Source organism: Lissotriton helveticus, chromosome 7 (genome assembly GCF_964261635.1).
Source record: "Lissotriton helveticus chromosome 7, aLisHel1.1, whole genome shotgun sequence".
Classification (NCBI taxonomy): domain Eukaryota; kingdom Metazoa; phylum Chordata; class Amphibia; order Caudata; family Salamandridae; genus Lissotriton; species Lissotriton helveticus.
In genome coordinates, this window is record NC_136068.1 from 17773372 (window position 1) to 17800057 (window position 26686).

Below are 26686 nucleotides of genomic sequence, written 5' to 3' on the forward strand. Positions count from 1 at the left end.
CAACAAGCTCATTCACTAAAAACCTGGGCAATATAAAATCAGGCTCACCTTGAGACATTTTACGCTCTAGTGTTGCAACAACTAGATACACCCATCCTAGAACTAATTATGAATCTTCTTAATGCCTCTATACAGGAGGCAATTGTTCCCCCTGAGTGGAAGCATGCTATGATCCTTCCCCTCCCGAAGAAAGCTAATGCTGACCCTCCCAGCTCTCCAATTTTAGACCTATTTCCCTTCTACCGATTTATTCTAAAATCTTCGAAAGGCATATAAATCAACAACTGACACAGTTCATCGAATCCTCCAGATTTTTACATGAATCTCAGTCCGGATTCAGAGCCGGTTTCTCTACAGCGACTACCCTGCTGGGCGTGACGGAGATGCTGAGACACCGATTGGATATGGGGGACACAGCAGCCCTCATATTACTCGATCGAAGCGCTGCTTTTGATACGGTGTCTCACACCGTGCTAATACGATCCCTTCAATCCCTCGGCATCTCCGGTATGGCTCTGAAATGGCTGATATCCTTCCTGACCAACCGCACTTTTCAAATATTTTCTGATGCTGCCACATCTAAGTCGTGTTCATCCGAGTGTGGAGTCCCCCAGGGCTCTATTCTCAGCCCACTACTTTCTAATGTTTATGTTAAACCGCTGGCGACCATTGTAGAAGAAGCTGGGTTATCCCAATTCTCCTACGCAGATGATACCCAGATCATCTTCTCTCTTTCCTCTGTGAAGGGGTCCGGTCCGTCAGATTTACAAGATGGCTTAAGGAAAGTTGCAGCATGGATGCAAACAAACATGCTTAAACTTAAAGGCTACAAGACCGAGGTTCTTGTTTTTGGAAACAACAAAGAACTATACTCGAGCGGACTTGCTTCGAATGAACGGGGGACTTTTTGAAGATAGATGCCACTGCGAAAAACTTCTTAAAAGAATTGGAGCCACAACAAGGACGTTATATTACCGTCAAGAATACGAAACGGACACCCCCCGATGACCCAAATGTGGGTTGGAATTATCACCGCATTACACCAATGAAAGAACAGACCCAGAAATAGCCTTGAAAAAGTCGTGCGTTACATTCCCGCATAACGACGAAACACGTGTTGGCTGTGTGAGAGTTTCCAGAGCACAAGAATAAATTGGAAATTGGATTACAAAGACAAGAAATCCTCTTTACTATATTGTAATTCTGTATGATACACTGGCATATTCAAACTATATTTATACTGTACGTGTGCTAGGGAGTGTTGTAGTAAAGAACTATGGGGTCCTTGTCATTGGTCCATTGAACTAGGTACTGCCCCCCAGCAAGCCCATAACTTGGGTTTTATTGATGATGATCGGCTGTTCATGAGACAGCAAGTAGTAAAAGTGGCAACCACCTGCTTCACTGTACTGAAGTGGTTGAAAAAAGTGGTCTGGATGCTCCCTTGTTCCACCCACAAAACGGTGGTCCAGGCACTTATGACATCGAGAACGAACTATGGGCCAACAAAGATATAGTGCGGAAGTTACAGGTGGTGCAAAACGCGGCAGCGAGATTATTATGTCAAATTCCCAAATTCACTTCCGTCACCAGCTACTTGCTGGCTGAAAGTGGAAAGTTGTGTTAAGTTCAAAGCATTGAGCCTGTTATTTAAGATCAAGTCTGGCACTGCTCCTCTGTATCTACAGGCCCTGGCCCAACCTTACTATACTTCACGACAACTGCGTTCTACTACTCAGGGAAAGTTTTTGGTGCCTAGGATTAGACTCTCACGGATGGGGGGTGGGGGGGGTGCGTTCCTTTGCCTTCCTCGGTCCTACCCTGTGGAACACTTTGCCTGCATCTCTTCGTCTTGAAACAAATTTTGCAAGTTTTCGCAAGAATTTAAAAACATGGCTATTTAACCAATAATTCCATGCTTGCTTTCTGCCTGGCTGGAGCCGGGAAACCCTTTTTGGGTAGCTGTGCACCATATAAAAGTATATAAATAAATGAAATAAAATGAATAAGCCAAAGGGCATTACCTTGAACTGTTAATGTCCCTCTGGTGTGGAGAATGTTGACCTCTCCTTTTCTCCATCTGTGATGGCAATCTGCCAGGAACCTGAAGTCAAATCAAAGTACGTAGGTATTTGGCAGCCCCTAACCGGTCAATGAGCTCATCAGCTCTAGGTATAGGGTGAGTATTAGTATTTGAGACTGCATTCAGCCCTCTGTAGTCGACACGGTACCTTAACTCTTTTGGCTCCCCCTGGGGATTAGGTTTGGGCACCAGCAGCACCGGTCTGGCCCATAGACTTTCAGACGGTTTAATTACCCACAACTCCAGCATCTTAGCTTCCTCAGCCTTAAGGCTAGATTTGACATGGTCAGACAGCCTGTACAGTTTGTTTTTGACAGGTAGGCTGTCATCTGTGTCAATGTGGTGCACACACCACTCAGTGATGCCTGGGGTCAAAGAAAACAGGCCAGCAACTGCTCCAGCACCTACATGCAGTATCTGTGCTGCTGGTCTGTCAATTTGGGGGAGAGTACATCCCCTTCCACTGACCCATCTTGCACATTACAGATGAGGAGGTCAGGCACTGGTTCAGTTTCCTCCTCCACTCCCTCCTCAGTGGCCAATAAAACGGACATATATCCCCTGTCATGGTGGGGTTTCAACCTATTCACATGCAGGATCCTATGAGGGTTCCTGGGGGTGCCAAGGTCGACAAGATAGGTAACCTCCTTTTTTCTACGATTGGATAGGGCCCACTCTGCTTGTGTTTGAGGGCCCTGGTATTCTCAGGCTCCAACACCGACACCAACTGTCCTGGAAAATACACAGGCTTAGTAGCCTTTTGATCATACCAGTGCTTCATGAGCTCCTGGCTAGCCTCCAATGTTCTGCTTCCATTGTACATGTACACTGACATTCTGGATCTCAGGACTAGCACATAATCAAACACCTTGTCCTTTGCTTCTTTGACAGGCTTCTCCAAAGACTCTCAGACTCTCTCAGAAGGCACAATGGCCCCTTCACAGGGTGTTCAAACAACAACTCAAAGGGACCGAAACCAAGCCCTTTGTGTGAAACCTCCCTGTATGCAAACAGTAGGCATGGGAAGAGAACATCCCATCTGCTCCTGAGTTTCTTAGAGAACTCATTAGTCATGCCCTTAAGGGTCTTGTTGAGCAGCTCCGCCAGACCATGTATTGGGGGGTGATATGGGGTGGTGTACTTGTCATTGGTGCCACAGTCATCCCACATCGCAGTCAGATGATTGGACAGAAAGTCTGTGCCCCTATCTGACACAACCTTTTTCGGAAAACCTATTCTGGTGAACACACCAAGCAGTGCTCTAGCCAATGCAGGAGCATCCACGGTTTTAAAAAGTATTGCTTCAGGGTACCTAGTGGTATGGTCCACTACCACCAAGATGTACCTATTCCCTGCTGCAGTAGGTGGGTCAAGGGGACCAACAATGTCTATCTCCGCCCTTTTAAAGGGAACCCCAACCACTGGCAGTGGTATCAAGGAAGCCTTTGTCTTGCCTCCTGCCTTGCCAATGGTCTGAAAGGTGATGCAGGAGCTACAAAACTCCTTTACCTTTTCAGACATATGGGCCAGTAGAAATGGTTCACCAACCTGTTCCATGTCTTTGTCTCCCCCAAACATCCTGCCAAGAGAATATCATGGCCCAAGGTCAGGATGAACTCTCTGTACTTCAGGGGCACCACCAACCTCCTAGTGGCCCCCTCCCTCAGGTTGCTGGCCTCAGATAAAGCAGTCCATCTTCCCAGAAGATTCTGTGAAACCCACTGTCACCCCATTCCTCTTGCTGAGGCAATCCACCTCAAGCTCTCGAGAGTGGAATAGTCTCTCGGTCCCTTACTAAACTCCTCTCTGGAGGGTTCACCTGCTCCTGTCAAATCTGACAGCTCTGGCATGGCAGGGATGGAGTCCCTCCCTCAGAGGCCAGATCTTCCCCATCAGTGTTAGAGTTCTCCTGCACTGTTTAGAGGCAATCCACCTCAAGCTTTCAAGAGTGGGATAGTCTCTCTGTCCCTAACTAAACTGCTCTCTGGAGGGTTCACCTGCTCCTGTCAAATCTGACAGCTCTGGCAGAGGTGAAGTCCCTCCCTCACAGGCCAGATCTTCCCAACCAGGGTTAGATTCCCCCTGCACCTCTGGAGTTCTCTGGTGTGGCTCACCAGGCCCAGTATCCTTGGATGCTTGGCCGTTTGCGCCAGGGTCCAAGTTTCCAGCCTTTCCCATCAAGATAGTCTGTGACCTAGTCACAGCACATGCCCAGTCAGGTAGCTCCAATATTTTCATATGGAGACCTCTCTCCACCTCTGACAACTCAGATGCTACAAGATCATTGCCCAGTAAACACTGGACTGGGAGCACAGGAGACACAGCTACCTTCATAGAGCCTGTCACACCTCCCCATTCCAAATCCACCACAGCCATAGGATGGAGTTTGGCAGTGATGTCTGCATAAGTCACTTGGAGACACTCTCAAGGTAGCAACCTCTCCTGAGGCACCAGCTTGCCCAGGACCATAGTTACACAAGCCTCTGTGTCTCTGATAGCCTCCACCTCGGTTCCATTAACCTTAGGCCACTGCTTGTCCTTATCCGTGTTTGGAGGTAAGACAGTAAGGGTTGCAATATTCATCCAAACCAGGGCCACTAAGGTTGCTTCCACCACCTGCCTACCCCTCTCTTGGGCACTACTCTCCAGCCCCACACTTACACTAGCAATCCCTGGGGATGGCCCACTAGGGGGGGCTTCTTGGTGCATTCAGCATCTCCCTTCCTGGGTCCTGGCTTATTACAGTAGACGTACTTAGACACCTGTGAGGGATCAAAGAAACTACCATTCTTTCCCGGATTCCCCCTCCCTTTGAATTTGGGTTGGCTCGGGCCCCCCTTCCTTGTTCAGGTTTTGTGGGTCTTTGAAAGACTCCTTCTTTTTTTACCTTCTTTTACCCAGTCTTTTTCCCAGGGAGGAACCCATACTACTTTCTTCTGGTCACCCCCCCTGGCACTGATTGGATACCCGGGTTCTCACGCACTCATTAGCTGCTTCCCACAGCTCTCTGGGGTCTGTCAGCTTAAAGTCCACTAGGTACTGGTGTTCCTTCTATTCAGCACGAGTCAAAATGTATTCTTTCAACAACAAATTATACAATCCCGTATATGTGTTTGCATTGTTACCAACAATCCAGCTTTCTAGGGCCTTCACTAAAAAATCTGCAAAGTCCACCCAGGACCGTGTGCTCCTTTTTTAGGTGTCTCTGAACTTCACCCTGTACTGCTCTGTATTCAGACTAAACTTCTTGTCTAAGCATTACCTCATGTGAGAATAAGATTTGCCTCTTCCCCCAACAGGGTCAGGAGCCTATCCCTCCCAGCTACTGGAATCAGTTTCCACAAAAGTCAACTCCAATGCTTGGGGAGGACCTCCCACATCTATAGGGCCCTTTCATGCAGTCAGCCATATATCAATGTCGCCCCCTCTGTGTACGTGGTTACCATACGCTTGTAAAGCTTGTGGTCAAACCCACTAACGCTGGACATTTCAACCTCTTCATCAGTATCACTGCCACCATTTCTTTTTGCCTTCTTCTCCTCCCACTGTTCCCTAGCTAGCTCCAGTTTCTCTACTACAAAGCTATTAAAGTTAATTGGGCCTCAAGCTACCGCTCTGCAAGGGACAGTGGTTGTTCCTGAGTAGGAGGCCCTGTCCTCCTCCCACCATCCGAATTTACATAGCTAACACGAAAAACAATGTGGGGGCATCATCCTCACATTCCTCCTGGGTGACATGGGGTGGGGGGGGTCAGCTTCCGACAACCCTTCATTCTCTGGGGCTGGCCTGGCCCAGGATTTCAGGGACCTAACCAACTCTGCCTTTCTAATCTTGTGAGCAGCAGGCAGCCCCCTAGCCTTACACAAAACCCTAAGCTCAGCCATTCTGAGTTTAGTCAGTTTAGAGTTTAGCCTGCTCCAGCTTCATGGTATCCCTAGTTTTTGCAATCAGACTGAGAACAATTTTGGAAAAATCAAAACAATGGATTAAAGATCAGTTTAGTCCAAATTTCAAAAATTCTAAACTCAAATGTTTTGTTCAAAGACAATTTAGAGGATTATTACAATCTTAATTCACTTTACTGAAAGTTGATTGTTTTAAACACAAGTCCTCATCCACATCGCTGAACACCAAATGTTGGAAAGTGGGTTATTTGTGCAAATATGCATATGCCAATGGCAATAAGGCCACTAACACAGTCTAGGGCCCTCAGAAAATTATTCCCATGCGCAACCATTGGTATCTTGGCTGCAAGCAGGCAGGCTTAACTTCAGAGACAGGTATGTAAAACATTTAGGGCCAGATGTAGGAGCCTATATACCGGTCGGTAACGGCCGATTTCGGCCGTTACCGACCGGTATTTACGAATCGGCATGTAGGGGCACATTTTCACAGAATCGGTAAATTTACCGAATCGGTAAATTTACCGATTCTGTAAAATACCGAATCGGTATTTTTACCGATTCGGTAAATCTCAGATGTAGGTGTGACTCTTCTGAGTCCCAAAGGCCCTACAAATTCGGTATTTTACCACCCAATCCTATTGGGTGTTAAAATACCGAATTCAGGTGTGCATGCACATGTGTGCATGCACACCTAGCCATGTGACAGACAGACATGCCCTTAGGGCATGTCTGTGTGCCACATGGCGCACATGCCTATTTGTGGGGTGCCAGAGGGTGTCAAAGTGACACCCCCGGCACCCTTGCAGAATTCGGTATTTACCGATTCGGTATTACCGAATCGGTATTTCCCATTGATTCCTATGGGCTTCACAGCCCATAGAAATCAATAGGAAATACTGATTCAGTAATTACCGAATTGGTAAATACCGAATATTACCGATTCGGTAATTCCACATCTGGAATTACCTACATCTCCCCCCTTCATATTTACCGATTCATAAATACCGAATCGGTAAAATTCGGTATTTATGAATCGGTAAATACCACTTACCTACATCTAGCCCTAAAAAACACCAATTCAGTAAATAATTAAAAAACAAAACGCAATAAAAATCCAACTTAAGTCCCTGCCAAGACGCACAACCCTTACAATTAATCTGTGGTATCTGGAAATCTCACATGTAAAAAGAGAACTAATGAAAGACACTGACCTATTCTTTAGCGAAATCGCTGGTACAGTAGATTCGCCACACACCCTGTGGGGGGCCTTTGGGGCCATAATCAAAGGCCAGGCACTCACACTAATGGTAGGGCACAAGAAAGACCGCGTCGGAGCCCATCCAACCGACTCAGCTGGGGTGCATGCCGACTGACCATTACAATGTTCGCGGTCGGAATGCAACCCACGCAGTCTTTCCCAATCGGTTCCGACAGGCTCCCAGGGAAGTCCTGGCGTTCAGAACTGCATCGTACACTTTTATGGGCAGCGTTTCCGACCGAGGGATTACGATGTTGGTTTCCGACAGCCTTTCCAAGTCGGCTTGTCGGACATGAAAAAGGCTTTCAAAAAGTGACTTTGGGAACCCCAGGCAGAGTATCCCCTTTGGAGCTCGGCCTCCTGTTGGAGGTGAAGGGGGTACCCAAGGAGCCACCCTGTAAAACCCTGCACTCTGTGGCTGGCACTGTGGGGTGCCTGCAAAAGGGTGCAGGGTTTTCTGACAACACTCCCTTTCCCCATAGGAGCCTGTGTTATCGGGTGGAACACTGGGTCCCATAGGGATCAATGGTACTCTGACCAAACAGTGGTTGGTCGCATCATAATCGGTCAGGTGGAACCGCCGACCGTGAGTCGGTCGGTTCCAAATCCAAAACGGTGTCAGGCGGAAAGCTTCCACCCAACATCGTAATGCTGCGTGATTTAGCTTTTCTCAAATGTGGCAACTGCTGCCCTTGCAAACAAAGTATTAGCGTAAGATAATAGCAACAAATGTATCAGTTGCAATTATTTTACACTAGTTGCCAATTAAAATGTTTACATGTTTTTGACAGTTCCTCTTTCATTCACTCTCTGGGAAATTGCTAATACAAAGGTAATGTATTCAATAACTGATATGAGCCCATATCTGTTATATTTATCATAGTCACAAACAAGGTTATTAATTTGATGGGGGTCAAAACACATTTCTAACAGAATCTCTGCTCAACCACTAACAGCTTTGGCACAAGCAGAAGTTAATACTTAGTGTGTGCTAAATTCAAGCAGTGCCAAGAATTTTAAAGTACAGAAAAATACAATACAATCCCCAAAACAATTTAGAAAAATAGAGAAAAGAATGATGACCAAAAGGTCATCAAGATATTCAAACTAAATTAAGGGCAACAGGAATTATGATATTTTTAAACTTCAAGACAAAAACCACATACAAAAAGTCTAGTGCCCCATTACTGAATTAGACGGCTAAAGAGAGGTCCATGTTTGCATATTGGGGTGGTTTTCAACTTGTAAAGACACTCTATAAATGTTTTGCAAGGTATGGAAGATTGCATGGTTCTAAGCCTGCTGTAAGCAACATTTACTTGAATGGCAGGTAAATCAATAGTAAAAACTGGCGCAGTAGACAATAAAACATGCCCAAAAAAGCCACAAAATGGTCTACTCATTAACCTGTCAACCCAGCCTATTGGGCACAGCCTAATTGCCTGAAGGCCATTTGGACCCTGGCGATGGAGAGGGGCCTAGAAGTATTTTCAGGCTGACCACGATGGAGCGGAACTTGGATACACAAATCAATTGTTCTGGTCAAAAGATTTACCTTCAGACTTATGGACTAATTTATATGTTGGCAGAAAGGGATCTCCATCACAACAGTGACGGAGTTCCCACCCCGCCAACTTAGTGCTCCTCCCACTCGAATTAGATGTGAGCAGACAATTAAGTTCAGCGGTGAGTAAACCACCTCTGTCATAGCCAAAGTACTCAGATGGCCCAACGGAGTAAGGGCCGTCAGAGAATTGGCCATATGTTCATCTTCCCAATTAGGACGGGCAGACATATAGCCATTTTTTAATGTCCCTCAGGCCAGGGAAACCCTGGCAGTGGAGGACAGTAAAAAGGAAATAATGCCCTCCTGGCATGGCAGATGACTCCCATGGTAAGGGGAGCATTCTATTTTTTTATTTTAAAGAAAATCCCATTTCAAAATTTTATTTTTGAAAATGAAAAGAAAAATGCTTAGCTCAAAGCTACATCATGTTGACAGAGTTTTGCATCAAACTGTGAAATGGACTGACCATACCAGTGTGCTGGCAGTTCCTGCCAATGCTTTATAAATGACCACCAGCTTGGTGGTCATCCACCAGAATATAAATGAGCCATAAATGGCCATCCACCAGAGTATAAATGAGACTTTTAGCCTCCAAGTACTGGAAAGCATCTTCTGGTCTATCCCGCAGCCCTAGTTCCTCAGGGCAGACTTCTGGGCAGCAGGTCTAGTCCTCTTTAGTTAGCTGGACTATGTTTTAGAGTCAGGAGTCCTGCTTTTTGTATCCCTGAAATAGGTAAACAGGAGGCCAAACACTTGAGTCTCTGAGTGCACTTACATTCCCTAGTGCCATCAGAAATCAGAAGCCCTGTTCTTCATGCAGGAGTTGGAAATCAGGGATTCTCTTCCAGTAGGGCTTTATTCAGATTGATGTTTTGAGCAAGTGGTGGTGGAGGTGTCAGATTTACCCTTTGCACTAGATAGTTACTGTACAAATTCTACTGCCCAATCCTAACAATTTTTTCTCAATCCCCCTAACTCCTTCAGCAGCACTCCCTCGCTTAAAGTAAACTTACCCAGGAGCCCCTGTTTCAAGATGGAGGACCAAGCTGCCACCAGGCAACCCTCTGTCAAGATCACAAGCACTCTTACCTGTTGTATGCTTGTTTGAAGTTTCGCAGAAACGCTATGAGCCGACTTCCCAGCACCCCTACCTATAACCAATGTATTAATATTCACACTATGGCTACGAGGTTAGGCTTTAGGGAGGAGGGCCAGATTCTGGATGTTGGCTGATTCGTTGTTAATGTGCGGGCATCAAGGCAATGTATAACTAAAGCGTCCTTCATGTGAGAGATTTACTTTTGCAACTACAACTCTTCTTAATTTAAAGACCTATTAAATCTAAAATGTCTCCAACCTGCGATCTAGGAGTGTGAAGCGTGGTGTCCTCGTAGTCTCGTGTTGGTCTTAAGGGGAGGTGGCATAGCTGTCAACAGATGTGGTTGCGATAAGAAGAACACATGTTTTTCCAGTCTGTGAGTCAAAGATAAAAGGGAATCAGTTACTTGCTTTCCAATGATCATGCACCCAGTTAGATACTTATATGACAATCACTTGTAAATTGCCCCCACAATAATGTTCCATGACGACCTGTGTTTTTAAAAGAATAAATATACAAAATCTCCAACAAACTTATTCTCATTGACAAAATCCCAATTTACAGTCTTGAGATCGATTGGCGAATCTTCTTGGTTCTACTAGTTCCAAAGTTCAAATAGTCCTTAAGATCTTATTCTAAATTATATTTCCTTTTCAAGAAAAAATGTTCCAAATTCAATATACATGTAGTAGAATTCAATTCTTGCTTTCTTGTGTTGGGTGCCTAAGAGTAGGAAAAAACGTTCACTTAGCTTTCTGTTGTCAGAATTCTACAATCGACATCCCAAGCGTAGCGCTGATGAAGAAAAGAGGTCAGCAGGGAAGCAGATGAATCCAGCGATGAGGATCCGGTGAGAATCTTGTCTTAGTACCGTTCGGAGGAAGGCTAAGCGGCTTCTCGAAGCTGCATGTGGCAATATATAGTCTTGCCACACCCAAGATGGCTGCCAGACGTTGCACGTCACGTAATGTGCGCGTCACTTGAATCTCATTGGTGCTTTAGAAAGCACATTCCTGCTGAGTTTTTCATGCCGTGACTTGTTACAAATCGTGCCAAGTTTCATGCCACAGAAAGTTATTTGCAGCATTTGGTTACAAGTCGGAAATAGGGTAAAATTTATCATAAAATACAAAACGAAAGACAAAAGGCGACTAGAAACGAAGTACAAATATACTATACATATTTCTTGCAGACCTTTATGAAACATGCTTTTCAACATAGTACATTTAACATATTACAGACATGATTGGTGTGACTTGCTGGTTGCAAGGGATAGGGGTGGGTTTCAACTTGGGAAATAAGCTCGAGAACGGGCGTAATTATGCACGCTGTTGGTTACTAGTCTGTTTGGGATGAAATAGGTAACTAGAGGTGGTGGCAAGAGGTAGTGTCATGACAGTACCCCCCGCAAAATCCCCCCTAAGAGCAAAGAACAGGTTTTGGTTTATCAGGATACCGGGAAGGAAAAGTTCTAACTATGCGTGGTGCATTCTGTAAATCTGCAAGGGGTTCCCATGACCGTTCTTCAAGACCATACCCCTTCCAGTCTTCCAAATAAAACAATTTGCCACAAATTCGTTATGAATCCACAATAGATCTTACTTCAAATTCAGGAATTCCACCAATGTCTGTAGCAGGAGGAACTGTTGCAATTCGAGTCCTAGGGTGAAATGCTTTTAGTAAGGAGACATGGAAAAAAGGGTGGAAACGATATTTAGAGGGGAGAGTTAACTTTACACAAACTTGATTTATGATTTTTTTCACAGAAAATGGTCCAATGAATCGAGGACAGAATTGTTTACTGGTTTTGATGTTTAAGTGTTTCATAGATAGGCATGCTTTATCTCCTGTATTATATGCTGGTTGCACAGATCGATATTTATCAGTAAAACTTTTCTGATTCTCCTTAGCTTGAGCTAACTGATATTGAACTTGAAGTTGGGAGGCACCCAAATTCTTGATATATTCACCAACTAATGGTATAACAAAAGGAGAGGTACATGGTCCAGGAATATTTTTCAGGTGAAAACCATAAGCACAAAAAAATGGAGACATTTGAATGGAAGAATGGTCCATGTTATTATACGAGAATTCCAAAACCCATAAAATGTCTGACCATTCTTGAGCACAGTCAGTTAACAAACAACGCAAGTATTGTTCAATAGTTTGATTTGTGCATTCTGTTAATCCATCAGTTTGAGGATGGTAACTGGAAGATGTGGGCACATCCATGTTTAAGGATTTACCTAAATGCTGCCAAAAATGGGAACTAAATTGAGACTCTCTGTCGGAAATGACTACAGACGGGATTCCATGTAAACAAATAATTTCCTTAGAAAATATTTGGGTCAATTCTTTTGCCGATGGTAGTTTTTTCAAAGGAATAAATGTGCCATATGTGTAAAGTGATCAACCACTGTTAATATGGTGGTGAAGCCATTTTTCGTACGGGGGAGTTCCACTTTAAAATCAAGAGACACAGTATGCCACGGTTGTGGCGGTAAAGGCAGGAGATGTAACAACCTACTAGGAGCTTGATGTTGTGATTTATACTGTATACAAATGACACAGGTATCCACATAATCTTGTATATCCTTAAACATGGAAGGCCACCAAAATCGTTGCTTTATCAATTGGTAAATTTTGGTAATTCTGGGATGGGCTGACATGGGTGCATCATGGTGTAACTGAATAGCTTGTATTCGTAAATCGGTAGTTGGTACAAATATTTGATCATTCATGAGTAACAGATTATCCTTCCACTGTAGCAGAGGGTACTTGACTTGCCAATCTTGAACATTTTTGTCTTGTAATTTCTTTTGAAATGTCTAGAATAATATCTTCATAAGTTACACCCACCTAAAAGCATTGAGTAGGTAATATGGGTGTGTCATATCTTGTGTGGAACATATGCCATGACTGATCCCTATATGTGATATAGCATCAGCCTTATTGTTCTCTTTCCCTGGACGATACGTGATGATAAAATTGTAATCATTAAAAAAGAGAGTCCACCTCAGTTGACAAGCTGAGAGAGCTTTGAGAGAAAGTAAAGTTTGCAAATTACGATGATCGGTATAAATCATTAAAGGATTACTAGCACCTAACAAGTAATGTTGCCATTCTTCAAATACAGTTTTTATGGCTAATAGTTCTCTGTCAGCTATGGCATGATTTTGTTCGGTGGGCGAAAGCTTCCTGGAGTAATATGCTATGGGGTGCATTTGACCAGTGTCTTTATGTCTTTGAGACAAGATACCTCCTATGGCAAATTGTGAGGCATCAGCTTCCACAATAAAGGGATTAGAGGGATCAGGGTGCACTAAAATAGGAGCAGATGTAAATTGTCTTTTTAACTCTTGGAAAGCTTGCTCAGCTTCATTACTCCATTCAAATTTAATATTTTTACGCAAACGTCTAGTAATCGGGTCAATTACACTCATACACATACAGACACTAACATTTCCAGTCACCGAGCCATAAAGCTACTAACACACCCACTCACAGACCCCTACAGCCACTCACAGAACTGTACAGCTACTCACACACACACTCAGCGCCCCCTACAGCCCACCATGCCCCCACAAAACCCCACACTAACCCATACAACCACTCACACACCCACTCACAGACCCACGCAGTCACTCACACACCCACTCTCAAAGGTTACAGGTCGCAGTTAGGAAATAAAATAATAAAAAACCTTAGAAAATAAAAAAAAAGGTTACAGGGATGTTATAATTAGGAAATAGAATTTTTAAAAAATCTTACAAATTCACAGAAAAAACAAATGTTACAGGGACGTTATAGTTAAGCTTAGATTTCATATGCAAAAAACCATAGAAATTCAGCAGGTATAGTTACTGAGCTAAATATAATGGATGCACCCGCAATGCACTGCTTTTGTCCTCACATATTACATCACTCACGACATGCCAGTAACATGTCTGATGCCATCATCCACAGAACCACTCACATACCCATTCCCACACCCACACAACCACTTCCATACCCATATAACCATTCACACACCCACACACTCATACACCACTCCCACACACACTTACAGACCTATACAACCACTCACACACCCACACAACCACACACACGCCCACTAGCATACCTACTAGCATACACTCACAGACACCTACAACCACTCACTCACACACCCAATCACATGCCCATACAACCTCTCACACACCCATACAACCGCTCACACACCCAATCACACACTAATACAACCACACCAACACACACTCATAGAGCTACTTGGACACCCAGAAACCTACTCACAAACCCATTAACAGGCCCATACTGCCACTCACATACCCAATGACAGCGCTATACAGCCATTCACGCACCCACTGACAGCTGCATATATCCACTCACACACACCTATACAGACACTCAGACACCCACTAACAGTGATACAGTCACACAGCCACTAAGATGACATACCGTATTTTCCGGCGTATAAGACGACTTTTTAACCCCTTAAAATGTTCTGGAAAGTCGGGGGTCGTCTTATACGCCGGGTACAAAATTTGAAGGTATGTTTTCATGTGTTTTTACATAGCGCGGACTTCACCCGAAGGTTTCAGACCGCTTCTCAATAGGAAATGGGCATTACAGGAAAAAGTTACATATGTGCAAGTAGAGGTACGGTATAGGAGGGCACTCAAACACAAGAACTAACGTTACGTAGGCGATGGTGGCACTGTGGAAGTATCAAAAGCAAACCCACTGAAAGCGGATCTGAAAAAGGGAAATAAATTACAGTTACGGTACCGGTAATCTGCCAAAAACATCAAATTTTCCTTAATGCATCTAGCAGCATATCCACCCTATTTATTGTTCTCGAGACACAGGGGAAATCATCTGGCTCCACCACAGGCTATGCTAATGAACAGAAGTAATTTCCACCGCAAACCACCATGCACTGGAGTAACAAAACTACCCTAATGCGGATAATGGCAAACCACCATGCATATGAGTATGTAACAATACTAATGTGGATAATGGCGATGGTGGCACTGTGCACTGCGTTGGAAGTGGGGGTAGTCTTATACGGCGAGTATAGCACGAAACCTACATTTTATCCAGAAAAGTAGGGGGTCGTCTTATACGCCGGGTCGTCTTATACGCCGGAAAATACGGTATGTTAGAAATAGTATCCCTCATTAGTAGTACATAAAGGACATGTAGCCCCGAGACATGGAACTACTCTGAGTCTTCCTTAGTGGAACAGCAGAAAAGAAATAATAAACAGAACATTTTCATTTCGGAGGCCCACTGGAGGGCTTTTAAATCAAATGAAAAATTATGCTACAGCCCAGAAACCTACTAAAAGTAAAGGAATTCACGAAAGTGCACTACTGATCCCAACATGCAACACTAAGGGCTTGATTACGATGTCGGTCGGAAAGCATTCGGACCAAATCGGTCTCGCAATGGTTTCTGACTGAATCGGATGCGGGGAGTCCAATTATGATGGTTCTGGGTACCATTCAGTCGCACTCCAGTCTGTGTTTTTTTCTTTATATTTGTTTGTTGGGATTTAACATTTCATGTTACACATTTAACACATAATATCCTTATAGTATATTGACATGCAACTGTAAAGAATAGAATGTACATCATTACTGCATATCAAACACTATATGCTAGGCACAGTAAAACGTTCTGGGAGGGACCCCATTGCCGGGCTCTGTTCCTGTAGTAGTAATCTTTCTAGAACCTGGCTGGGTTAGTTTCCCATGAGCGTGGATTGATGTTTTATCCCCACATTTACCTTTGTGTGCTATCACAGATCATTTTGCATGAATGCATTCCCATTTGAGAGTCGTCGGGTTCAGAAATGCCGATGAAAAAGCAAACCTACTAACTTGGGGGGTGAACTGGTTAAGATGTTGGGGAGCTGCCGGAATCTATGTCTGTGAGATCAACTGTGTGGACGGTAGTGTTTCCATTTCATGGTGCGGTGTCATGTGTGTGGGGGGGCCGTGGTAAATAATCCTGGCGTAGTTGTTGAGACCACTGTAGTATATCGTTTTAGATTCCGAATGGATTTTCCCGATTCATGCCCTTATATAGGTACAATTCACGTTGCCCTTATATATGCATAGAAATCAAGCCCTTATTTAGACATAGCCCATGCTACCCAATTACAGACATGGCTACTTCCATCCGTTCACCAAACGTCACAACGATTTCTTGGAAAACCAGCTTAAGCCGTTAGGGACTTCCCCTTGCTTGAATATTGATTTCTCCAAGAACTTAGTTAGTTTTACAATGAACAACTATTCCCCAGGGGTTCATTCATGACGTTCATATGCCTGACTTTACGTCAAACAGGGCATTCCTAAACACCTTCAAGGTATAAATATACCTTCCCTTGCTATGGCAAAGCACGGTGGTTCGGAGCAGTTTGATGACCTACTTGCCCGACGCTGCTCGCTACAGCAAGTGCCGAAGGAAGCCGACTCTCCAGCTGACGCACTGATCAGAAGCTGCCCTCCTCTGCTGAGAAATCCAGCTCCAGTGTTTCTGACTCCCCTTGCGGGGTGGTGGGAAATCGAGTCCCGAAACAGAGATACCAGACCTCCTTCATTCCAGGGTATGGAGCTGATTAGAATCTAGAGAAGCCTTTGGTAGATTCTTTGCAAAAACTAAACCTATGCAAAAGACCATACTTACTTCTTCCCTCGTACTAGACTTAGGTTAGGTACATTGGGGTGGGCGTATTTTAGAAGAACCAGTTGAGTACTTAAGCCTGTGTATTTATGTATGTATTTTTATATGGCTTAGAAACCATACAATGCTCTTACAGTATTATTTTATAATACTATTCTCGCTGTACACATTATACTTTGCATCCTGTCTAACGATTGTAGCGGTTCACCTCTCTTGCGTGAGAAAGGAGACTGTTCAATAAACCTTTTATTGAAAACGCCCGTCTCACTATTTCTCTGCAAACGCTGTAGAAACGAACTAAGTCCTACGTCACATCTGTAGGATATACTATTCCAATCCGCAGAGCCTATTGGGAATATAGGAACTACACTATACCACCTGATGTGGCCCTGACATAGCGCTGGCCTTAGGTGTCTGGGCTCTGCCTTGTACTATCTACTGTCGGTCCCGTGGGGGATAGGGGTGGAGTCTCAGATTGAGAGGCTACAGGTGATTCCATAGGCACTGTTTCATGTGTGTATTGATAATTGTGCCCACTCCAGAGATATGGGATGCATATGTATTCCATTCACTTCCTCTTCTCTCAACACCTCTTCTTCCGCCGCACCCCTCTTTTTCATGGGGCCTACCCCGCCAGTGCATGACTATTCCCCTTATTGCTAAGAGAATGGCTAAGGATGGCTAGGGATGCAAAGCGTCTCTGCACCTTTTCAGTCTTCTGCCTGCGGAAGATCCCGATGCTTCCCATGTGGACATAGTCATAATGTTGGTCGTCTCTCACAGTGTCCGGTGTAGTTGTCCTTTTGGATAGTGGGGCAATCCCACAACATGTGCTTAAAGTCCGCCTCAGGGCTCTGGCAACGGGGGCATGCAAAATATTTATCATTTCGGGGGAACCCTATCAGTGGGATCAGAGGTGAGTATAGGGTTTTTTCTCTGGACATGCAATGGATTTTCAGCATACACGTCCGAGCTATGGACACCTGTAGGGGGTACGTGCGCAGAGTACCTGGCAGAAGCATTATCCAGATTGCCTGGAGGGGTACACGACCTTCATCAGTAACTGTTTATCCTGTATGACGTTCTGCCGTCCAGTGCGACAATCACTGGAGTTGAGCCGCTAGGAAGTATGCTTCAAAGGATGGAGTAATCAGCCCTCCCTGATTCGTGGGTAAATACAATGTGGTTAATGCTACCCTATGTCGACGCCCTCCCCATATCAACTCGGCGAGCAGGGTATCCAGCTCCCGAAAGAAAGGGTGTGGTGGTATTACTGGGAGATTGGTGAAGTGAGAGCAATCTGGGAACCATGATCATTTTGGCGAGGGCTACTCGTCCAATGGGGGCCAGGGGCAGTGTTTTCCAGAAGCCCACTGCTGTTCGTATCCACGCTAGCGCCCTGCATTGGTTCCCTTCATACAGGTCCTCGGGAGAATGGTACAGCCTCACACCCAGATATCTATGCGCCGCAGCACTCCAGGCAAGTTTCTGAGCTCCTACCGGGATGTCTACAGGGGCCAAATAAGGGCTCAATGGATAGATTTGTGGATTTGTCCCAATTGACTTTAAGGCCGGAGGCCTCCACAAAGTCCCATAACGTCGTCCAGATTGGGGTGAGGTCACTTGTGACGTCTCGGACATATATCAGGAGGTCATGTGCATACAGTGATACACAGTGTACCGTGCCTGCTATGGGAACACCCCATGTTTCACCCTCTCGACATAAACGTATCGCATGGGGCTCTACCGCCAGGGCGAGCAGGAGGGTGGACAATGGGCACCCCTGTCTACTTCTCTGTACTATTGCGAATGGCGCAGGAATGTATTTACCTATTCTCACCCACAAGATAAGGCCTGTGTAGAAAAGTTTTGCATATGCCATCGGGGTAGATGCTATGTTTATTCTAGGGAGGACAGCAAATAAATATGCCCACAGCAAAGTATCAAAGGCCTTTTCGAGGTCTAGAATCAGACACGCCATGTTGGAGAACTGCGTTCTCGCCCTGTCCTGGATATGGAACAACCTACGTAGATTCTGCGAGATGTTACGCCGTGGGACAAATCCGCATGGTCTGGGTGGATCAGTGGTGTGAGAATTTGGGTGTAACGGTCCGGTAGTATTTTATCCAATATCTTACAGTCTGCGTTTAGTGGTGGTATTGGTCTGTATGAGGCAGGGAGTGTTGGGTCTCTGTGTGGTTTTGAGAATGTAACTAGGATCGATTCCCTGAGTGAGCCTGGGAGTTCGCCTCTTTCCAGCGCGTCTTCGTACATGGCTCCAACCCGGGGGATCAGCTGGGCTGAGAAGGTGCTACAATATTCGAGCGGGAAGCCGTCCATTCCTGGCGCTTTGTTGGGCGCCAATGCTCTGATAGCTTGGGCTACTTCCTGGGACTTGATCCTCGCCTCCAATGCTTATATCTGTGAATGTCGAGGAGTCCTGGTCTTGTCAATTATTTCCGTGATCGGTTTCACATCTGTGTCTTGCTTGGCTAGCCATTCTAGGAGCGACCCCACTCTATTGCCTTCTCGGTGTACCTTGGAAGCATAGACCCTAAAATTGTATTTGCGGCGGTCTCTCATTGCCTCTGCGTGGGATGCCTTGGTGGTTGCTACTTGGTCTGGGGTGGCTTCACCTGTACCAGCTTTTTCGTTAAAACCGCCAGTGTTATTTTTGCGCTTTGCAGTAATCTTTTGAGTGTTCTACATACCCCTACTATTAGTTGTATACAATGCCGCCTGGCTGCAACTTTCAATGCGTCCCATTCTATCAGTCTGGACGTCGCCGTGCCGGCGTTTAGTGTGAAATGCTCTTGGATGTGATCCCTATGTCCGTGACAAAACACACGGTCTGTGAGGCAGTCCTGCTGGAATTTCCAGGTGGGTACAAGGGGATGGGGTGGCTTCCACCAGGGGGTCATTATATGGGCGTCATGATCCGATAGTACTCTACCCAAATAGTCAGTGTGCTGTACTTTCGGGAATATTGTTGTGGAGCAGAGAAACCTATCCAGGCGCGATCGCAAGTTATGTGGGATGGCGTGGAAGGAATATAATTTAGTGTCTGGATATCACTCCCGCCATGTGTCCGCCAATGCCCAATGTTCTACCCAAATTCTAACTAGCTCCGTCTGCTTGTGCGCAGGTGACTGCGCCGACGGGGGTGGGATCTATTGAGACAAATGTCCAAGGCACAGTTGTAATCACCCCCTAAGAGCCAAGAGACCAATGTGTAGAGGTTTAACACTCCTGTAAAGCGACTCCAGAATTGGTCTTGTTCTACGTTAGGAGCGTATCTGCTCCCTAATAATATTGACTGCCCCTCTAATAATCTCTCTAGTAGGGTGTATCGTCCTTCTTTATCTACGATACACGTCTGCTCCCTGAAGGGAATCCCAGGCCGAATCAAAATCAGGGCCCCCCTAGCGAATGATGAATATGTTGTGGCACAAATAATACCCCGCAATTTCTTACGCAGGCAATCCACCTTGACCGCTGTCAAGTGGGTCTCCTGTAGGAGAGCTATCTGTGCCTGCTGCCTCTTAATGTATATTTAGATGGCATAATGCTTGTTCACTGTGTGAATGCCCCTGACATTTAATGTAATGATTTTAATATCTGTGTTGGGGATCTTAGTGGCCATGTTGTCTGACGTCTTAAAGAAGACAGTCTATATGCGATGCCCAGCTGAACCCTCGGGTCATCCCCCACTGGAATTACAACCTCCCACATACATTTTACATTTCCGCTAGTTTGCTACTCTAAGGGCACTTCAGATAGGGGAAGAATAGAACTAAACACCAGAAAACATTCCCAACCTGATGGACCTAATGTGGGGACGACACGTCCAAACTACACGTCATGTCCAGCCTTTAGTTCGTTGTTTGAGGGAAGTGGCCGTACGTCTCCGCTAGCCGCCGTCGTCACGACAGCCCACTATTAGACAGTGAATTCGAGATACCTAAGGGTTCCCCTTCACCCCCTCTCACATGCAGCTTTTTAAGCATTACTAAGTCCTCTGAGAACCATTCCGCTTAAGAGTTAGAACAGGAAATGTTACACAGTTTCAGAGGTGCTAAGGAGTCTACTGCCTTCTTAATCCAAGAAGAATGTTAATAATTGCTAGCTATCTGAGAGGAAGCCTCCAATGTCACAGAGTGCTCAGTGTCAATTTGGCCGTAAAAGTGCCTGGAAATAGTTGGGACCATTTCCGGGTGAATTTTGGCACTGTATGCGGTTTCGGATGAGCCAGAAACTTGCAGAGGCTTTCTGATCTTAAATGGGAGGATGGAGTGATCAGGCCTTACCACAGGCAGAGCGTTCCACCTGAGCATTATTAGAAAATATATTGTCTAACATGTGACCCCTAATAAGCGTAGGGGCATGAACTAGCTGCACCAGTCCTGTAGCCTGTAGTCCGGTTGTGAGCTCAAAGGTTTTCTGACTACCTTTGTTGTCAAAATGTACGTTTAACCCCTTGTGCGCGGGAGCGATTCTGCGCCGGTGCGGCACATTCCGATCGCGGGTGCGGTCATGACGGCCGGGAGCCGTCATCAGCACACGAGCACTGTGTGCCATGACGGCTCCCGGCCGTCATCAGCATGGAAGGGGTTAAGTCACCTAGGATTAGAAAAGTTGGATAACGAATAGTATACGGAGACAAACGTGTATAACTGTGTGACTTTTTATAGTTACAAACTTCAGGAACTTCTGTTTTTTATATGTGATTGTTATAGGTCTAGTTGTTGAATAGGGCTCCTTGCTCCTATTGGTTGCCAGGCGCGCGGACAGCTCTTAGGGTCCAGCGTGTATATAACTGACGTCATGGATTGAGAGTGGAACACATCGTGACTCTGTGCAGTCACTGCTCATCGCACAAGCTCTTGTACTTCATGAATAAAGCTTCTTAAAATTCATTCCTTTCTTCTGGTATTTCTTCACCATGCCCCATTCACAACTTATGGCGACGAGGATGGGATTCGATTAATTTGCGAGCTTGTGGATGAGTTGTCTTCCAGCTCATTGAAGGTCATTTCTTCAAGGCAAGTGACGATATTCATTCTTCTTCATGAGTGAAGTTATGATTATAATTCATTCTTCGTTATTTTTGGGGCTTTCGTGAAGCGCATAAAGATTCCTGCAGGTGGCAGTGTTGAATTAAGAACAGTGTTTGATGAAAGAATATCGCGTGGAGATGATCGCACTTGCCGAGCTGTTTCAAGAATAATTTCAGGCAAGTTCAGAGCGTTTTTCTTGTCAACAGAATATTCATCTGTTTGATCGTACGTTTTCTTTTCAACTTCTTTTTTCACAGCGTATGAGGTATATGAAGTGAAGTGTTGTAAAGTTTCAGTCAAAGCGACGGTTTCTGCATCACAACTGTCATCTGTCAACCGCCTCAGCTGAGCGGCAATCAGTTACTTTCTTCACACGTCATCGCGTCTATTACGTGGGTAACGTGACGCCATTTTGGGTGCTGGTTTCAATCGGAACACTCAGCCTCACAGTTATGTTCAAGATATCCAAGGTACTTTCAGGAAAACTTTTATTGTATTAATTTATGCGAAAATAGAGGGAATTTTATATTCAGGTTCGCGCTGTGCCAAAGGAATCAGGAGTTCATCGGTGTAAGTTATATGTTTAAGGGGTGTTACCAGAAGGAGAAAACACCCGGGTCAATTCGTTGCTTCCCAGGAGAAATTGTAGCTTGCTTCATTCTTGTGCAAAGTTGTAATCGGGGGTAATTTCGTTGTTTGTCGATTGGTTCCAAGAACTCAAAGGTTATGGTGAACTGAACAATCGTAAAGAATAAACAAGAGAGAGGTTCACATTTAGAGATTCCAATTTATAGAACTGCCGAGACAAGTAATAGCTTTGCATTGTCATTAATGTGTTCCACTTTACTATCAGATGTTAATGCAGATTCCGTCAATCAATTTTACCTATAAAAAATTCTTCGTTATTTTCTACATTGGTATGTAAAAGTCAGGTTGAGTCAGAATATTAGCCTTTCAGCAGCAAATAAGAAAAACGGGTCACAGTTAAGTGCTTAGCTAACAGAAGGTAAACTGTTTTGTTGGTTCAGCTTGAAAGTTGAAATCAATTTACTATTTATTTGGCACATACCTATTATTCCCTATTAGAACACTGTCTAAGATTCGCATATTTCTTCTACTAAAATAATCTGTTCATGCACTGAGATACTGTTTTTTATAGAAAAGTGTCTATTCTGTGTAAATTCATTTAATAGTCAAAACTTTGCTTCACTATTGATATCAGAATTAAAAGAGAGTCAGGGGAAGGAAGCCAAGTCATGTCCAGCGAGAGTATTTTTAATGCTCCAGCACATTTTCTAGAAATCCCTGGTAAACCTGTTACAAAATGGAAGATATGGTACAAGGCTTTTGAAAATTATTTAGTTGCGAGACGTTTGACGCCGAACGTAAAAGAGCTATTCTTTATGGACTATTAGGAGTTGCAGGCCAGGAAATTTTTGAAAGCCTACCAGAATATGAACCAGTGCCGGGACAATTCATTCCCCTGGATGAATTTCAGGAGGCAGTGAAAAGGTTAGAAAAACAATTCGACGAAGAAGAGAACATTATGGTGGGCAGACATCGATTTGCATTAAGGAAACAATTAGAATCAGAAAATGTAGAGGAATATATTGGGAGTCTAAGGGTGTTAGCCACCAAGTGCGATTTTGGTGACATGGCAGATATGTACATTCGCGACCAATTTGTGTTTCATTGCTTTGAACGTAAAATTCAGGAACGATTACTGGCCTGTAAGAAACCTACATTGGCTGAAGTGATAGATATTGCCAAGGGCATTGAAAGGTCACTAGAAGGCAGAAAAGAATTAGCAAAAGTAAATGAAGAATCTTGTTCTAGTGTGTCGTACGTAAACGACAGAAGGCGAAGAGAATATAGTAACGTTTAACTAGTAACAGTTCTAACTATAAGTCTAATTCTTCCCCTATCATATGTTTCAGATGTGGTTCCCTTAACCATAAAGCAGATTCCATAAGTTGTCCAGCAAGTAAGAAAAGATGTACTAGCTGTCTAAAGGTAGGGCATTTTGCAAGTGTTTGTGGTAAATTTGACCAAAAGTACAACGATAGAACAAATATTAACATAGTGGATGATTTTGATGAGAATATGTGTTCCAACATTGTTATATAACCTTCTCCACCGTGTTAGATTAGGGCCTCATCCTCTCTATTCCCTCTCATCAAATAACAGTCATGACTTTTCTACAGTATAGGTGGTCTACTAAAGATCATGCAGAATATAGAAATCATACCAACATTTCGGGCAAATAGTAAGTACAGCAGTTCAGAAGATCTTATAATAAGTAGATCTTGTGAAAGGTTTAAATGATATATTTGTCCTTGAGACTAATGTATTCATTTCAAACATAGATGGTTCTACACTGGGCTAAGAAAGAAGGTGGTGGAAATGGAAACCGGTCTACGGTCATGGGATGCTTCCTGTTTAAATCATCTTGTGAGCAGCCCAAGAAGTAACGCTCAAAAGGAGGACTACGGTGTAGACCATATCTTACTAGGTCTGGTTCCTTCACCCATGATAGAGACCTCTTATTATATCCTCCAAATACAAAGAGCTTTTCGGAAGGACGCAGATCTCATCTTGAACATTTTTCACAAGTTTTGTCTCCTATGCCAATATTCAAAAGTCAGCATACTTGAAACAAATGTCATATTGTTATATGCAAGGGGAAGGGGATGCTGTCATGTTTCCATTTGTAGATTGAATCATATCTCCTCAAGTAGTGTGGGATAACCTATCCTAACCAAGCAGTGTTATTATAACATAGTTTTAGGGTCATACCTTGGTGAGCCCCCTTACTAAACCTAGCATACAGTACTGAAGTATTTTACATTTACGCGTACTTCTTTTTAGTCATGTTATTGTTATTAAGTGCTTAGAGGGGTGCAAAGATTTTCTAGTTTCATCATGAATTCCATGCAACTGTTACAATTAAAGAGCATGAGTTTATTTAATTAGTTTTCCCATAAAAAAGGGAGATGTTATAGGTCTAGTTGTTGAATAGGGCTCCTTGCTCCTATTGGTTGCCAGGCGCGCGGACAGCTCTTAGGGTCCAGCGTGTATATAACTGAGGTCATGGATTGAGAGTGGAACACATCGTGACTCTGTGCAGTCCCTGCTCATCGCACAAGCTCTTGTACTTCATGAATAAAGCTTCTTAAAATTCATTCCTTTCTTCTGGTATTTCTTCACCTTGCCCCATTCACAACAGTGATTCTTGTTAATGTGCTGTGAATCACTATAGCAAAACCAGGAATAACTACATTCTTGTTTTTATTTTAAATCATTGTTGTCAACACATGTTCAAAGACTCTGGCGTCTTTTGCACCTTTACATTGACAGCTTCACCAGGGGTGTGGACGTCTGCTCGTGCCCTATGACCTTTACTTTCTGTCTGTTATCTCTAGAACACTGGCCCTCGTGGGCAGCCCCCATGGCAGCCCTCAGTACAGCCCTCATATACAGACCTTACTACAGCCCTCAGATACAGTCCTCAGTGCAGCCCAATGAGGCCTCTGCGCTTTGAATACTGTGAGGCCTGGGCTCGCTTCTGACACTCCGCGCCCTCGGACGGTGAAGATCCCCCTCTGGGCCCCCTCACCTGTCAGGATCAGCGCCTTCGGGGTGTGAGCCCACCGCGGGCGGGGCCCGCACGGGACCCCCATGGAGAGAGCTTGAGGCAGCTCGAGAGCGGCTCGGAGTGCGTGAGGGCCGGAGTGAGTGCGGGCCTCAGTGCGGCTCTGAGTGAGTGAGTGCGGCTCGGAGTGAGTGAGTGCGGCTCGGAGTGAGTGCGGGCCTCAGTGCGGCTCTGAGTGAGTGAGTGCGGCTCGGAGTGAGTGCGGGTCTCAGTGCGGCTCTGAGTGAGTGAGTGCGGCTCGGAGTGAGTGCGGGCCTCAGTGCGGCTCTGAGTGAGTGAGTGCGGCTCGGAGTGAGTGCGGGTCTCAGTGCGGCTCTGAGTGAGTGAGTGCGGCTCGGAGTGAGTGCGGGCCTCAGTGCGGCTCTGAGTGAGTGAGTGCGGCTCGGAGTGAGTGCGGGTCTCAGTGCGGCTCTGAGTGAGTGAGTGCGGCTCGGAGTGAGTGCGGGCCTCAGTGCGGCTCTGAGTGAGTGAGTGCGGCTCGGAGTGAGTGCGGGCCTCAGTGCGGCTCTGAGTGAGTGAGTGCGGGCCTCAGTGCGGCCTGCTCTGCTGCTCTCTCGCGCTTCGACGCTCTGACAGAGAAACGGGTGTTCCGTCGGACGGAGCTCCCCGTCCGTTTGAGCGCCCACCTCTTGCGTGCGCATGCATGGTATCAGAGCTCCCCGTCTGAGTGACCGCAAGCCTCAACAGTGCGCATGCGCGTTAACGGAGCTCCCCGTCCGTTTAAACGCCATTCATGCGTCTTATCGGAGCGCCCTCCTCTCGTGTGCGCATGCGTATTATCGGAGCTCCCCGTCGGTTTATTCGCCATCCTCTAGAGTGCGCATGCGCGGTATTGGAGCTTCCCGTCCGTTTTGGCGCCCTTCTCTCTTGTGTGCATTTTATTTTTATTTCATGCGTTTTTCTCTCGCGCGGACTTTACCCGAAGGCGTCAGAGCGCTTCACAAAAGGAACAGAACTGATAAATGAGGAGTACATTACAAGTGAACAAATTACAAAAGCAAACGTTAAGTAACATGAAGCAAACATGACAATTGTGAACAAACAAAATACATGAGGATCAAACGGTGCATTACAGAAGGAAAAAAGTGACGTGTGTAGGTTACTTAAACAAAAAACAATGCCTATGGTAAACTTTTTTATATTTAGTTATCGAAAAGACACCATTAATTGCCTTTTCTTAGCCTAGAATCATGGTCATAGAGAAAAAAAAAATCTGAATTAAGTCAAAGACTCTTGTTATCCTATATGCATTAGAGCTACATAAAAGGCGAAATATTAAAGCTATATGTTATTTAGCTTATTTATTCTTTTCTTTTTAGTACCTCTTATTTTTACCAAACATATATACAAACTACATAAACACACTTTATAC

The 26686-nt window shown here is 44.8% G+C and overlaps 1 protein-coding gene across 3 annotated transcripts in view; it reads right to left on the bottom strand.

Annotated features, from left to right (window-relative positions):
* The window catches only part of LOC144767942 (cell adhesion molecule CEACAM16-like), a 240727-nt gene extending 214764 nt beyond the window's left edge, over positions 1 to 25963 (bottom strand). Inside the window, exon 1 of one of the 3 annotated variants that reach the window (XM_078651285.1) lies at positions 25279 to 25963. In XM_078651285.1, the coding sequence (XP_078507411.1) occupies positions 25279 to 25342 (64 nt within the window). In that variant the 5' untranslated portion in view covers positions 25343 to 25963. The remainder of the gene's footprint in view (positions 1 to 25278) is intronic. The other 2 variants (XM_078651287.1, XM_078651286.1) reach the window with 2 other exon arrangements.
* Positions 25964 to 26686: the final 723 nt, after the last annotated feature.